The 14,727-nt window shown below is 44.7% G+C and overlaps 1 protein-coding gene across 7 annotated transcripts in view; it reads left to right on the top strand.

The window, feature by feature from the left end:
* The window catches only part of myocd (myocardin), an 81,817-nt gene that overhangs the window by 59,135 nt on the left and 7,955 nt on the right, over positions 1–14,727 (top strand). For 5 of the 7 annotated variants that reach the window (XM_076759316.1, XM_076759314.1, XM_076759312.1 and 2 more), the window contains 2 exons: positions 4,780–4,845; positions 14,009–14,193. In XM_076759316.1, the coding sequence (XP_076615431.1) occupies positions 4,780–4,845; positions 14,009–14,193 (251 nt within the window). The remainder of the gene's footprint in view (positions 1–4,779; positions 4,846–14,008; positions 14,194–14,727) is intronic. The other 2 variants (XM_076759310.1, XM_076759315.1) reach the window with 1 other exon arrangement.

The following is a 14,727-nucleotide window of genomic DNA, read 5'->3' as shown; positions in this document are numbered from 1 at the left end:
CACGCTGATAAAGGGAGATTAGACTCTGTGGAGAGGTCACAGGTTATCTTAATATGGCTGAATTGGAAGCTGATGGCGCTTGTGTGTGTGTGTGTGTGTGTGTGTGTGTGTGTGTGTGTGTGTGTGTGTGTGCATCTAACCTGGGCATAGCAAAGAGGGAGGAAGGGTATGAACTACAGCACTGATTTAAACTCCTCTTAACACACAGCAGCTGTTGGGGCTTTGTATTCATCTATCTCCCTCACATACACATGCACACACACACTTTTAATTCCATTACTCTCTCTTACACACACACACACACTTTCTGAGTCTTTATTTTGAAGATACTTTCTGTGATGTGTGTGCTGTGCTGCTCGTAGTGTGTGTAGTCTGACCAACACTGCCATCTCCCTGAGGAAAATGTAACTGATGGTGGCAACAGCAGAGCAACGGAGTTCAACTCCTGCTCTCTGGCGTGTGAAGCTCGACGTGCACGCCGCCGCCTCTGAAAGTGGCACTCCACACCGCTGTGAGCCTACAAAATGTTGGCAAGACTGGCTTCAGTCCTGACTTGCGAGCTCTAATTGCGTACCAGAAATGGCAGAGCAAATGATGCTTTTCCTCTGAGCTGTTTAGAGCGGATCGGCAGGGTGGGAAATGACCCCCGGTGCTCCGGGGAGCATGAGAGCTGTGTTCAAAAGCAGCAGGAGGCTTTTCGCCAAGGCACCGTTGCGTCGTCTAGCTGGTTAATATGGCACAGATGTAGAGATAAAGGTCATCTTCCTACAAGTCTGCTGGGTGTTGCAGTTGTAGGGATTAATGTTGGGTGATACAAGGTACAACTGACATGACTGGTGGAGTGAATTTAGGGGTGCGTGAGTGAAATATGGAGCGTAAGAGAAGTGAAACTGCCCATAATTCTCTGTGTGATAACCGCTGATGACAGAGGGAGTCTTAGACAATCAGGTTGTCCAGGATTTACAGTTTTCTTTAAGCTGCTGCAGCTCGACTTACAGTCTGCGCCCCATGAAAACCGGCGACTGCTGCTCCTTTTTGCACCACGCTGGTACTATATTGTCAAAGCCATGGGAACTGCTGCTGCATGGTTGAAGCTAAAAGGACAGATAAAGATCTCATTTAAGTGCTCCCTGCGGACTGCCAAATGTTTTCTGAGTGTGTATGTTACTGACTTGTTCTCATGCCGATTTGATTAACAGCTCAAAGGGCTGTAGTCCGTGCTCTGGAGCTGGCTGCCATTACATAATCGCTTGGCAGAAGCGTCAAATATAAGTCGATACTCCAAGGTGTCGAGCATAGGTTGAAAAGGGAATCAGCACCACACGAAGCCGCTTGTAGTTACGAAGCTCCTTGTTTGTATCAGCTTCCGCACCCAGATGCTGGATGTTTTCACCTGACTTAGATGGAAAAACACTACTGTAATTCATTCAAAATCTGCTTCTCTGCGGTGGTTAATAAAAACCTCCAACATGTTATTTTCCATAACCACCATAAAAATATATATATATATATACTGCATGTGCACTGATCTGTGAATTCATAATTCATATGCAGAAGCACAACATTGCTTCACTGCAGAGCCCACACTCACACAAACTATTGTCCTCTAAGCTAAAATAAAGTGGAGAAAGCTTGCGAGCGGTGTCAAACGGATAGTCACGAAACCAAATCATCACGGGTGAAACAGGAAAAAATTCTGTTATTGCTAAATATATCATAGATAAAATTAAGGCTGTTGACTTAAAATGCAACTGTCTGACCATAACAGCACAAGGCGACAGCCTCAACTGCTGTCGTTGCGTATCAATTGTTCCTTTAGCAAATGTTCCTGCAGTGATCCTGGCCAATTCTATGCCCTTGCTAATAACTCTGCCATAACTGACCATCAGTAATGATATGAGAGACAAACCCGAAAAACACTCCACTGACACTGAATAGCGGTCTGGCAGCAGATAAAAAAGCACTTACCTGTGGAATTGGTTGGCTTGTACACTTGTGGTTTTTTTTTTTTTCTTTTCCTCATCACCCTACTATCCCACTGTTGACTATAAGTCACTGTCAATGGAGCTGCTCCAGAAACTGTATCTTAATGGTGGACTGCTGGCTCCCCTGCATCTGGCTCTGGCTCACGTTCACAAATCTGCCTAAAACTGTCCAAGACCATAGGAATAAAATATGTGAGATGTGTTTTAAGGTAGATTTTCCCTTTATGCTGAGGTATTAGACTAAAATAAACCTAATACTTCATTTAGGGATACCTGTTTATTAGAAGTTATACAGTCGCGCTCATACATCTGTCGCAAACACATTCCTGCAAGAGCGGAGGGAAAGTTCAGGAGAATTCATGGAACAAATGCAACCGGTCTCTTTCGCTGAGATGGTGGAGTTTAAGCATAAAAGTGCGCTGTTATTATTAGCTTGTTTCTTTTCCGTGTGGTGGCTGTGGATGTGCGAGGCACAGGAGGACCATAAATCAGAATATCACTACACCGGCTTGTGTAATTATCACCACTTCACCGGTGCAAACCAGGCCAAATGATAATTTATTTACACTATAAATCTGAAAACTTGTAAATGTGGCTGTGGATTTGTATGTCCTTTGTTGTCAAGAAAGCCCGAGTTAAAACAAATGTCTTTGGTTTCAAAGTCAACAGTGAGGGAGGCCGAGTATCGTATGGTTCAGTGATCTGTGATTACACAGCCTGGCTCAGGTCCTCTTTCTATAACATGTAGGCTCTGCAGTCAGGACAGACGAGCCTCTGCTTTCCTGCAGAGAAAGAGCAGATGATATGGCAGCTGCTGTGCTGTTTCAGACAGAATTATTGATAAGCTCTCGGTAAACACGCAGCAGCAAAGAGCCGTTCCTTCAGCTGAAATCAAAGCAGCCGATGCAGAATGAGCTAACAGTAACAGTTACATGCAGTTTGTCACCTTGCTTTCTCTGTGCCTCCCTGTAAAGTCAGCGCGTCGCATTAGCTCGTTAGAAGCACCGCAAATGAACAGAACTCCTCCAGCATAACCCACGTAGCCCCAGCATAGGGATGGGGCTACGTGGGTTGTGTTAGAATTGAACATAAGGAGTTATGTGCAAAATTGTTAAAGAATCTGCCTTAACGACAAAGTTTGTTTGTTTTTTTTTTTTAAGAAAAAGGCAGATTATCTTGCATCTTCTGTGCTTTTCCAGACAGAATTATTCAGTAAGCATAATACAGAGCAGCAAGGAGCCAGCTCTTCAGTTCAAATCAAAGAGGGGCTGCAGAATTTACCAATACTACAAGTTACATTCATTGTCACCTTGCTCTTTCCATGACAGAGGTTAAACCTGCATAAGTGTCTAAGCTGACATGCCACTGCGTTCTCATCACTCAAGTAAAACAGTGGAGGCACCACAAATGACAGAAACAAGGCCAGATCTACCACAGAATTTAGGGTCAGAGATTAGGCGATGTGGGTTCAGTTCGAACAAACTTGTTCATATAAACTGTCTGCTCCAAATGTTTTGCTTTGTGAGCAAAGCTGTAAAACCCCAACTTCTTCCCTCTCAAAGGAGAAAGAGCAGATTATGTGATAGCTTCGTCATATAACACAGAGGAACGAGGAGCCATCCCTGGGGTTAAAATCAAAGACTCTCTGCAGAATTAGCTAAAACCAGCAGCTGCATTCCTTTTGTAACTTGTGTTTTCTTTGACTCTCTGCGTGCCTGCATGCATTGACGGGTGGTCATTATTGGAGGGGAGATGACAAAAAACTGACACGTTAACGGTCAGCTTTCAGGCAGGAACTAATGCCTGCGCTTGCTCTCTGTGATGTTGCGACCAGCAGGTCGCGACCCCCTCACTGTAAACTAAAGCAGATGTCAGATGAAGGGAAGGGCCTGCTGTTACATAATGGAGGTGCTCTCCCAAGCGAGCGCTCCGATGTGGCACCCGAGCTCACCGATACTCAGTGCAACGGTTCAAAAAAAAAAAAAAAGGGATTACATCAAAGGTGGAAGGCTTGAGGAAATTCATCAAATGCTCGAATGTAGCTAAATGTGCGGGAACAGGAACCACCTGATGGAGATCATTAAGAATAGATTAGACGAGCAGAGAGCGGTGAGGGCCTTGCAGAAAAGGAGGAACATTTCATACTCGTGTGTCAGATCCAGGGTCTCGCCGAGAGACCGTCAGATAACAGCGAGGAGGAAAAACACTCATGTACAAAGAAAGGGAAAGAAAGCAAAAGAGCCACAGACACGAGCAGACCAACAGACACGGGGGAGACTCTATGTTTATGGCCCCGCACTCCCACCTAGACCACTTCTACACACACACACAGACACAAGGAGCACGCAGAAACGTGCACACACACTGCGGACCACACACTGCCGAGCAGATCTGTTTAAAAGCCAGGAGCTGTGTTTATCATTCCCTACATCCTGCTCACAGAAATATTTGTGAGCAAGCGGCGTTGTTTTTTTTTTTTTTTTTTTCTGTGTTGTCTGCATGCGTACGCAGATATACATACATACATACATACATTCATGCACACATGTGCATCTGTGAACCACCGGATTGACATCAGCAGCTTGTTTTCAATCAGCCTGCAGGTTAAGAAGTGAAATGAAATCAAACTACAAGCTCGAGTTGTGAAATTCAAAGTGGGCTGAATTCTCAGCCTTTCCCCGCTTTTTGTCTGTCCCTTACCTGTCTTTCCACATGTCTCTCTCATCTTTTCCCTTCTTTTTGCTCTTCCCCTCCATCTATCTCCTCCTCCTCCTCCTCCTCCCTCCAACTTCAGTCCTACAGTTAAGACTTCAGCAGAGGAGGACACGAGAACAGCTGGCAGACCAAGGCATCATGCCTCGTGAGTAACGCCCTCCATCACTGAGCTGCCGCACATGCAGGCGCGCACACACGAACACACACACACACACACACACACACACACACACACACACACACACTTAGACTCGCTTTTAGACTGCAGTGTGAGTAAGACAGAGGGAAAGAGTGAGACACATGATGAACAATCACAGGAACACATCAACCCTTTGGACAGTTAAAATCAAGATATAAAGGTACAAATAAACCCCAACTGACATAAAACCCCTTTTTTTTCTCCACTTATCTGTTGTGGTATGTGGCCATGTTGTCTTTTTACTGAAGAAATAGTCCCTGCAGAGACTGTCCGCCATTTGTTTTGCTGATTATCCACAGTAATGGGGACACTGTTTCAAGATGTTGCTGTTCCATTTTTTTTAAATGTTGTTTTTCAGTGCTGTGAGCGCCACAAACAAAATCCAACCAAAACTATTTTCATGGATAAATACCAGATACTAGGAGTAGGAGATGAAGTGCGTTTCATTCAGTTTGTGTGATCAGATACTTTAAACTAAAGTGTGTCACATCGGGCTGTAATGGTTTGTGTATTCAAGCTGTACAGGGATGAACAGGGGTCACGATCCAATGCTTGGAGACCACATGGTATATCGATTGATGCATGTAGTGCAGAAAGGTTCACAACAATCAGTCACACTATGGTGAGCGCAAATCCTGCATCCATTATATCAGTTGTTTGGGTGCAATTCAGATTAGCTGGTCAGCGACAACAATGGAGAGAGTTGTGGGTAAGACGAGGACGGTGTGTGGGTGTTGCTCCACATTCAACAGCATCACCCAGATGATATCAAACGTATCCTTGGATTTGTTTTTTCTTTGTTGTACTGTACTTGCACCCAACCACGACTCCCAAACTGGGTTATGAACTGAGCTGTGTCACATGACAATTATCAGGATCATTATATTTGAATGGCACTGGTTTCTATTTAGAATTTGGACGTAAAGTTGGTTAAAGCTGTAATAATATTTTTTCAGCCACTTGGGGGCAGTGGAACAGGCTTGCAACTAAACACGGCCATATTATCACTCTATACAATTTGCATAGCCAACTTGTTAGCAAGCAGTTGCTTATTTACACCATCTGGCAAATTTACACCCAATATTCACCCTCTTCTTCCTCTGTTTTCGGTGTCCACAAGCTCCTGAGGAAGACATCTGTCTCTTTAGCTGCCAAATGCTCGACTATGTTCACCAGCTAATCACTAACATTGTCTGCTTAGTGTCTGATGTGGACATGTAGTGTCCAGTGGGTTTAATCATTGAAAACAGATGCCTGCTGTGTCTGGAAGCAACGCTCACACTGTGAGTTAGAGAAGCTTTAAATACACAAATGATGCAATTAACTATTAAGTAGACAAATGAGGAGATTTTTGAAATAATTTAGGACAATGAGAAATCTAACATTGTGTGTGGTGAGAGCAACGTGGATGGAAAGGTTCAAGCATTCAGTCCATGAGTGGCCCTTTAATTCTAGGTCCCCTCGGCTCAATCAGTATCATTTTTAAAAATCTTGGAAGGCAGGTGTGAGAAGCATCACCTCCTCAAGTTTCACGTGAATCAGATCATTGATTCTGACATGTAAAAAGATAAAGATATGACTGATTTGATATTACCTGTTGCAGTTTGGAAATGAAACAGTTAAGTCAGATGTCAGCTGCTTGTAAAGGAACAGAAGAGTGAGGGAGGGAGGGAGAGAAAGAACGATGGAGACTCAGGAGTCAGCAGATGATTTCACTGATGAACTCCGACCAGAACGAGGCAGCCAATCAGTGAAATCAGCTGCTGTAGCTGTTTCTTTGGAATCAAAGTGGAAACCTGCAGATTGCTGCGAGCGCATACAGGTTTTTTTTTTTTTTTTGCACTTTCCTCGCTGAGAGGAGAAACGTCAACTTGCATTAGAGCTGAGGTCAACTTAGAAACTCTGCCACTGAACAAAAGGCTTACGCCGCAGATTAAAGCATTAAAAACAGACGGAGAGAAACAGGTAGGGAGAAAAGAAAACAGTGGAGATGACAGATGCTCTAAAGACGAGCAGATCCAGACTCCACAGACGGATAAATCCACAGGTAGTGACAGATACAAAAGGTGCACACGGAGGAAGCAGGTGGATATGCAGCGTGCGCCCGACAGGCAGAGAGACAGGCAGATAGCGCCTGCAGCCAGCGAGTAGGGCAGACAGGTCGGTGAGTGACCGCCGAGGAATGCTCTCGTGCTGGAAGAGGCTCGGGCCCTCAGAAGAATCAGCGACTGCTCGGGCCAGATTTACAGAGACGTTACCTGTTTACAGCACAGCGCCTGCAGAGCGCCACATCAAAGCAGAGGCGCGCCTATGCACAACAACAGGGAGCGTGAGCTGCCATTTATAAGACCGAGGCTTTGTGCTTTTAATGTCACGTAAGACACAGTGATGAGAACAAGTAGACCTGACTGTACCGGGCGTACTCTTAAATCCTCACCGCCGTGATTAAGGGCCTCTCGTGTTCTTTGGGTCATGGTAGCACTGTAATGTATCTCCCTCAGCTCTGACTGCCAACAGGCTACACTACACGACACAAGACAAGTCATTCTGCCGTGCACTTTTGGGATACAAAATTTTGAAAATTCATCAGAAATTTTGTTTAGCATGAGACGTTACACAGCAGACAGCCACTTATAAACTAAGATCTTATCAATTCCTTAAACTGCAGCACTGGCAAACATGGGAGCAGTGAGCGATGGCAGCGTGCAGCGTGTAGTGTGTTTTTTTTTTTTTTTCTCTGGTTAGTTGCCTGCAGGAACAACAAGGGGACTGGGACTGCAGGCCAGGGATTTGTCGAATGATATCTCTGGCACCGTTTGCCATTTCACAGAGGCTCCAGCCTCCAGATAAACTGCTGGTAAGTGTGCGGGGGAACGGAATCCAGGGGCCCGGCGAGGCCCTATCAGTTTCTAGGAGTCTGTCACAGATAAGGTAGCAAGGAGAACTGCAATTGGCCAGCGGGGCTCCAAGCACTTTTTTTTTTTTTTTGAAAAAGAAGTTTCAATTGGCTGTTTATCTCTTGATTGCAGGCGGTGGCGCAGATGCGAGAGGCTTTCAAAGACTTGTGTTTGTTAGTACACACTTTCTTACACCCACACGCTGGATGTTTTAAAACTCTCTAAAGCAGCAAAATAATTGGCCTCACCCGGCTCGTTATGTCCTAAAAGAAGCCATTTTCAGGAGGTTTCAGCATCCTTCTCCTCTGTGCTGCTGTAGATGTGATCCCCCCCCGATGCTGGCTGGTTCAGCCTGGCTGTGTTATTCCTGCTGGGGAGATGGACACGGCACAGGGTCTGTGTATATATTACCCAGCGAACATCTGGTGTTTATTAGGCTATTCAAGAATCCGCCCCAGCCTCTCAGGCCTGACTGGCGTGTGGCCTGCATAGGAGCACACTGTCTGCCTGCTGGCCACAGGTCTGAACACACATACACACACACATTCAATCTAATATTTCCTCATAAAGATAATAGGGCTATAGCTGCAGGTTTACTGTGCTTTTTCCTGCAAACGTTTGTGCATAAAAACACCCCGTTTTCATTCGCTCGGCAGCGGTGCTTTAATCCTCAGTGGATGGAAACACAAAGGGAATAATTCTGCCTAAAGCACCATATGTCTTACCTCTTAGTGTAGTGTTTACATTGGGCAGATACAGTCAGCAGGTATATGTATTACAGTAGGTTTAAAGTGCGTCGTGTGTTTTAATTCTGCTGCAGAATGTTTAAAAGTCTGTAAGCCAGCTCCAGACACACCGGATAATGTTACAGCATGCCCGTGCGGGCCAGCGCAGCCACGGTCGAACACGTTTTTTAAGTAGTTTGGTTACACAGTCGAGGCACACTTAAAGCTCCGTGTGTCCCCGCGATGTCAAATCAGGTCTTAAATCAGGCCAGTCAATGACAGGTGAGGCGGGAGGCACGGTGGGCTAGCTGAGTTATAAACAGATGATGATGTCATCCTGCTGGTGGACAGCGACGGCTCGCCAACGTGACCGGCAGCTGATCCTTCCCCACCTCCCCTCTGAGGCGGGAAGGGCACTGGAATCAGGCTTCCATACTGGATCCATCCGCTGCCCTCCATCTGTGTGGCATCTGCTCCTTCAATGTGTCGTTGCATCCCTTTGTCCCTCCTTCCTTCCTTCCCATCATGCACCTTTTTGTCCATTGTTTTCTTCTCTTCTTTCATTTTTTATAAGTCTTTATAAGTCTTTTAAGTCTTCTGCATTTGTCATTCGTCATACTTCTTTCTTTCTTTCTTTCCTCAATCTCTTTTTCCATGTTTCTTTATTTCATTTATTCTTTTATTCATCCCTCCAATATTTGTTTTCGGCTATAATGTCTTACATCCATAACGGTCTTTCTTCATTTCCTCCATCCATCCATTCCTTTTCTGTTCATGGATCCTGTTCGGGGGGGTCAGCATACATCATAAACATATCATCTTTCAACCCATTCTTCATTTTATTTTTCTTCCTCACTTTCTCCATAGGTCCATTTTTCCTTCCTCCATGTTGTCTTTCATTATCTCCCACCCAAGTATTCCTCCTTCCTTCCATATTTTCTCCCATCCTTTCCTCGTCCTTCAGGGACATTCTTCTGTCCTCCTCTCCCTCATCCTCTGAGTTTCCTAAAGAATTACACAAGTCTAATTCAAGTGAGACATTAAGACAAATATTTGCTGTATCTGGAGGATAAAAATGCTCAATATTGCACATTAATCTTAACTTAGTTTTGATGTTAAAGTTATTTTTGAAAGTTTCTTATGAAGTATTACATTTCAGCTCCATTTTTCATCAGCCAGTAATACTCTACCTGAGTTGTCCAGCACAAAGCTCAATATCATTCCTTTCATTTTGGCACTGTATCCTATGTCAGCCCTCAGAAATATCCCACTAAAATTATATTTGACCAAATAAGTGCTGTTGCTCTTTCTTGCTCTCAGATAATCAAACTGATGTGGTGTTCTCTCCTCACTGCTGGGTAATCAGTCCTGTGAGTGCTGTGGATAGACTGTGTGCCAAGCCAGGTTAGCTCTGGCCCTGATTATTTATACTGGACTTAACAGAGGGAGATTGTGGAAGGTTGAAAATCTCACCCAATGCTGCCCTTTAATTACAGCCACTCCATTTATTTTTCTAGCACTCAAAGTATCTGGCTGTGCTGGGAGCGCAGCAGCTGGACAGATATTAGATCTAAAACAGAAATATTGATTATTGATGGCCGAGGGGAGTCATGTGCAATGTGTTTGTTAGGGAAATGTCAGCTTTAAATACAGCAGGGTTGAACTGCATGAATGAATGATGTGATAGATGGACAAAATGAGATGGAAAAAGCAAAACACTATTTGTAGATTCAGAATGTGGACATTGATAGGGACAATTACAGAATCTGCTATAACTTACAGTCTGTATGTTCATGGTTAAATGTTACTGCTTGAAATGTTCTCTGCTGGGGAATAAGCATGAACTGCTGGAGTTAGCATGGCTAGTAGGCTAGCAACACTTGAAAATTATACTTTTTTATATTAAAAAGTATAATTAGCCACAGAATGACAGTCCAATAATGTATGTTATTGGACTAATATCTTCAATTATTATATGTGGCACTGTGTTTAATTCCCATAAACCAATCTTGAATTGTCTATATGATCAAAAACATTTTTTTTAATAAAAGCAATACCAAACCAAATTGTACTTATATGCAACCTTGAGCAAATGTAGTGAAGTATGTGCAGACGTGTGTAGGCAGTGTAGGACGTGTGTTTCCCTGGTGTGTCCCATGTTGTTGATGGTGTGGTGCTGCTGTGTGTTGTGCAGACCCGGCCTCAGACGGCTCCTCTCTGGAGGCCCAGATGAGGCTAAAGCGAGCCCGGCTCGCCCAGGACCTGAATGAGAAGCTGGCTCTCAGGCCGGGGCCCCTGGAGCTGGTCCAAAAGAATATCATTCCCCTAGACTCTGCCGTCACGATGACAGGTATCAGCAGAGAGACGCTGCCGTGCCGTGTGACCTACCTTTTAACACCTGCTGCAGCTCCGGCTGCGTGACTCCACACGTGTGTGTTTGGTAGTAGCATCAGTTTGTTTCCATGAAGAGGAGAGCAAGCCTTCCTCATGACTACTTGTTTGTGTGTTTTTGTGTGTGTGTATTAACAAACCATTGTTCAAGTCATAAGCTAAGCAGTACAAAGCACTCTGTGAGAGATTGTTATCGACTCAAGCAAGCATGTGCTTTAATGACTGCAGTGCTGGACTTCAACACAGTCACGTCATTTTGTCAAACAAGCACATAGAATGTTTATTGTAGATTCATCAGCATTGTGTTCCTCGTTTGTAACACCAGCATGACGACGTTACATCTATCCTGCGAATGACTGAAGATCTGACGTCTGAGATACTTTAACTGTGCCCTCAAACCCTCAAACTTACTTCCTCTCTTACTAACCGTTCATGTTATAAGACACATCACAGGTCACAACATGAAAAGAGATGGAACCAGGAAGTGTTTTTTGACAATTTACTTTGAGTAAAATCCATTTATTAACAGCTTATCATCACTGCCAGCTGCATGAACCCTTCAGAAATGACCTCAGCATCATTTATTCATAGATACCAACATTTGTAACTCATTTACAACCAAACAGGAAAATAAACAAACAACCCAGGAGGTTTTCACAAGCCAACATTAGTTCTTATTAGAATCTAATAACTGATCTATAAAGATTTAATAAATGTTAATTAACCATGAATTAAAAATGCCTAACGACATTTTCACTCAGAAGAAATTGGTGAGTCTTGATCTCCCCACCTTTACATTCTCCTGGACTCTCTCAACACGTGTTTCCTGTTGTTCCTTCTTAATGCGATCCACATGTCTTGGCAGGAAAATGTATTTATTTGTATTCCCTGGACACAGAATGTTATTTACATATTTGGTTGAAATCTCCTGAACCCAGTGTAGATCTCCAAAAATGTTCTCATTGTGGCATTTAAAAGGTAGATTATCTAAAAGAGGCAGAGCTTTGGCAGTTCTCTTCACAAATGCATATAGTGGACTAAGGTGTATGGCGAGCCCTCTGGAGACCTCCGCCTCTCCCCGTGTTTGATTTAAGGAAATGCACAACATGCATGCTTAGACGTTGCGCTGATTTAGCGCTGTGCGAAGGATCGGGCCCGAGCCATTCGACCGTGGCCCTCTGTCCTCGCACTGTTTGTCTTTTAATACTCAACATGTTACTCACTCTCTCTATATCATTCTTGGCAGTGCAACTAGTGTATTTTAGACTCTGGCGTTTTAGCAGTTTTATGTTTGCCCCCTTGAGCTTCCAGTAAACATGTTGCGTAAAGGAGACGGCGAGCTGCCGTCAGCTGGTTTACACTACCTCTGCAGGAGGAGGGGAGCGCCGTTTATTGAGACGAACAGCAGCTGTATTTGGGTCCACCCTTTTTCTTTAGAAGTGGCGATGTGTGTTTGAGTTTGAGTGCATCCTTGTGTGTATGTGTGGGTGTACCTGTGTGTATGTTTGTCCCTTCCCTCCTCCTCCCTGCTTTGTCTCTGCGTTTAACAGGCCACCAGTTCAGCCACCTACAAAGCTCTGTGACAGGACCAGGCTGTTGCCTTCCCCTCGCCTGCAGCATTAACCCCTCACCTTAAAGCTCTATATCCCTGTCCACAGCACTCCCAACGATTGTTTCAACCTCTGTCCAGTAATGTTGAAAACTATGTGACCCGCCGTAACTTCTAAACCAGCCACTTGGAAAGCGGAAGTGTGCACAGCTCGCAGATTTCCTGCAATTCTGCCATCTCAATCTCCTGGTGACATCGAATTGACTTAAAGACTCATGGAAACAGCATGTGCTGGACTGCATGTCGCAGAGACAAACTGCACCATGATGAGCACATTCACACATGAGCCATTCAGTGTGTGTGTTGTGGTGTGTGTGTGACTGCAGAGAGGGAAGGAGTTAAAAATGAACAGGTGGGAGGAAATGGCATTTAGGACAATGCTGTGCACTAAGCTGAGTGTTAAGCTCTGGGAGTGTGTGTGTTTGTGTGTATTCCGAGGTCACTGAGTTGCACATGGGCCTGGTGCTGTGATTGAAACCAGGGTCTGTTCCTGCCTGTCACATGTTTGGATACAAAAAGAGAAACTTATACCTCTGCACACACACAACACACTCACACATGCACACACCAACCTTTGCCACCTCCCTCCCCTGGCTCTGTCCCTTCAGCTCTGTTAGATAGCCGCTCTTAGCTCCTCCAATGAAAGCTGCAGTCACTATCAGCCCAGCCAATCAGGAGCGTGGTAGATGTAAAGTGGCGGTCACCCACACAGCGTAACACCTTCGGGCTGAGTGTCGTACTAGGTGTCAGTGACAGACAGGCTGTGTGTGAATACCACTGGTCACATAGGGAACATACATTGTGTACAACGTGCAAGCTGCATATAACCAACAGGTATTACCAATCATGAATTAGAGTGTTTGTTAGTGTTGATACAACGTTAAACATGGAGGCTTTGGCCCCTCTGATGGTCTTGGGCAGTTGCTGCTTCACCTTGTTGGTAATCAAGCCTTGAACTTGGATCTTACTTTCATAATTTTGGCCAACGTTCATATCTGCACTTACAAGATTATATTCAATAAGATGTTTTTTGGCGATTTGAAGTTATTTGTTGAGATCTGGAAATGTGGTGACATCACTAAAAAGAAGTCAGACAGAGCAAGAAACACAAGCAGTCAGACAATCACGGCTTTGAATCAGGTTAGATGGTAGATGTTGTTAGCCAAATTGTCAGTTGTGGGCAGTCATCAGGGTTTGCAGACCCTCTGTCCTTACTGTAGCTGTGTGTCCTGTTATATGAGGGATTATTAGAGATATTCTGGATGTGCTCACCTTCAATTTGACCTCCAAATAAAGTGGTTTAAATAATCTGGATAAACCTGCCCCATCAGACCACTTATGGCCAAACACTGAAAATAAGACCCTAGCTGTAACAAACTGGAGTTATAAGTTAGACGCATGCTCTGTTGTCCCTCTTCCTTTCCTCACTGATCTCGAGGTAATGCCTACTGACCGCTCACCCTTCTCCCTTTTTGCTCTCCTTCCAGTAAACCATGGTAAGTTCCCCAAGCAGGAGGACTCTTATGCATTTGAGGAGGACAGCAGCAGTGAGAGTCTGTCTCCAGAGCAGCACCACAGTGATGAGTCGCAGGGCTCGGCCTGCCCTTCGTCTGAGGCTGTTGGCAGCACGCCCTCCTCCTCCTCCTCACCTGCCCTCACCAGCCCACGACAGGTAAAGGATGCCTCTCTATCTTGATGGCGCGGTGGTAGAAGATGCCTTTTATCCCAGAATTCCTTCTGTCTCCTCTCTGCTTTCCTCCATCTGTCTTCACTCCGACATTGTTGTACCTCTAGCAGGTGTTGGCACTGCTTTTCTTCTTCTGCCCTCCTGTGGTGGCAGAGTGCACTGCACCACCATCCTCAGCCTCCTCTGTTTTCCACTGACCGTTGGACTGAGTTAAACTAGGCAGGTGTCACATTCCTGCATGCTGAGCCGTCCCATCAGCACAGCTGCCTTTACTTCCTCAGTGCTTACCTTTCACTCATCATGACCTCATTCCAACGGACGCCATCAGCAACGGTCGCACGATTGAAAATCATGCCAGAACAGGATTGTTTATATCTGCTGAGCTTCTCTCTGAAATGTTTCAACTGAATCACCAACTCTCACTGCCTTATTTCTGTTTAGAGCTTTTTGTAATACTTTTGCAAATGAAACATCAATACATGTGCATTTCTGAGTGTAATTATTCCATTTGGAGGACAG

This window comes from Chaetodon auriga, chromosome 20, assembly GCF_051107435.1.
Source record: "Chaetodon auriga isolate fChaAug3 chromosome 20, fChaAug3.hap1, whole genome shotgun sequence".
Taxonomy (NCBI): Eukaryota; Metazoa; Chordata; class Actinopteri; order Chaetodontiformes; family Chaetodontidae; genus Chaetodon; species Chaetodon auriga.
The sequence above is the reverse complement of the archived record's forward strand: the minus strand, read 5'-3'. Positions and strand labels throughout refer to the sequence as shown.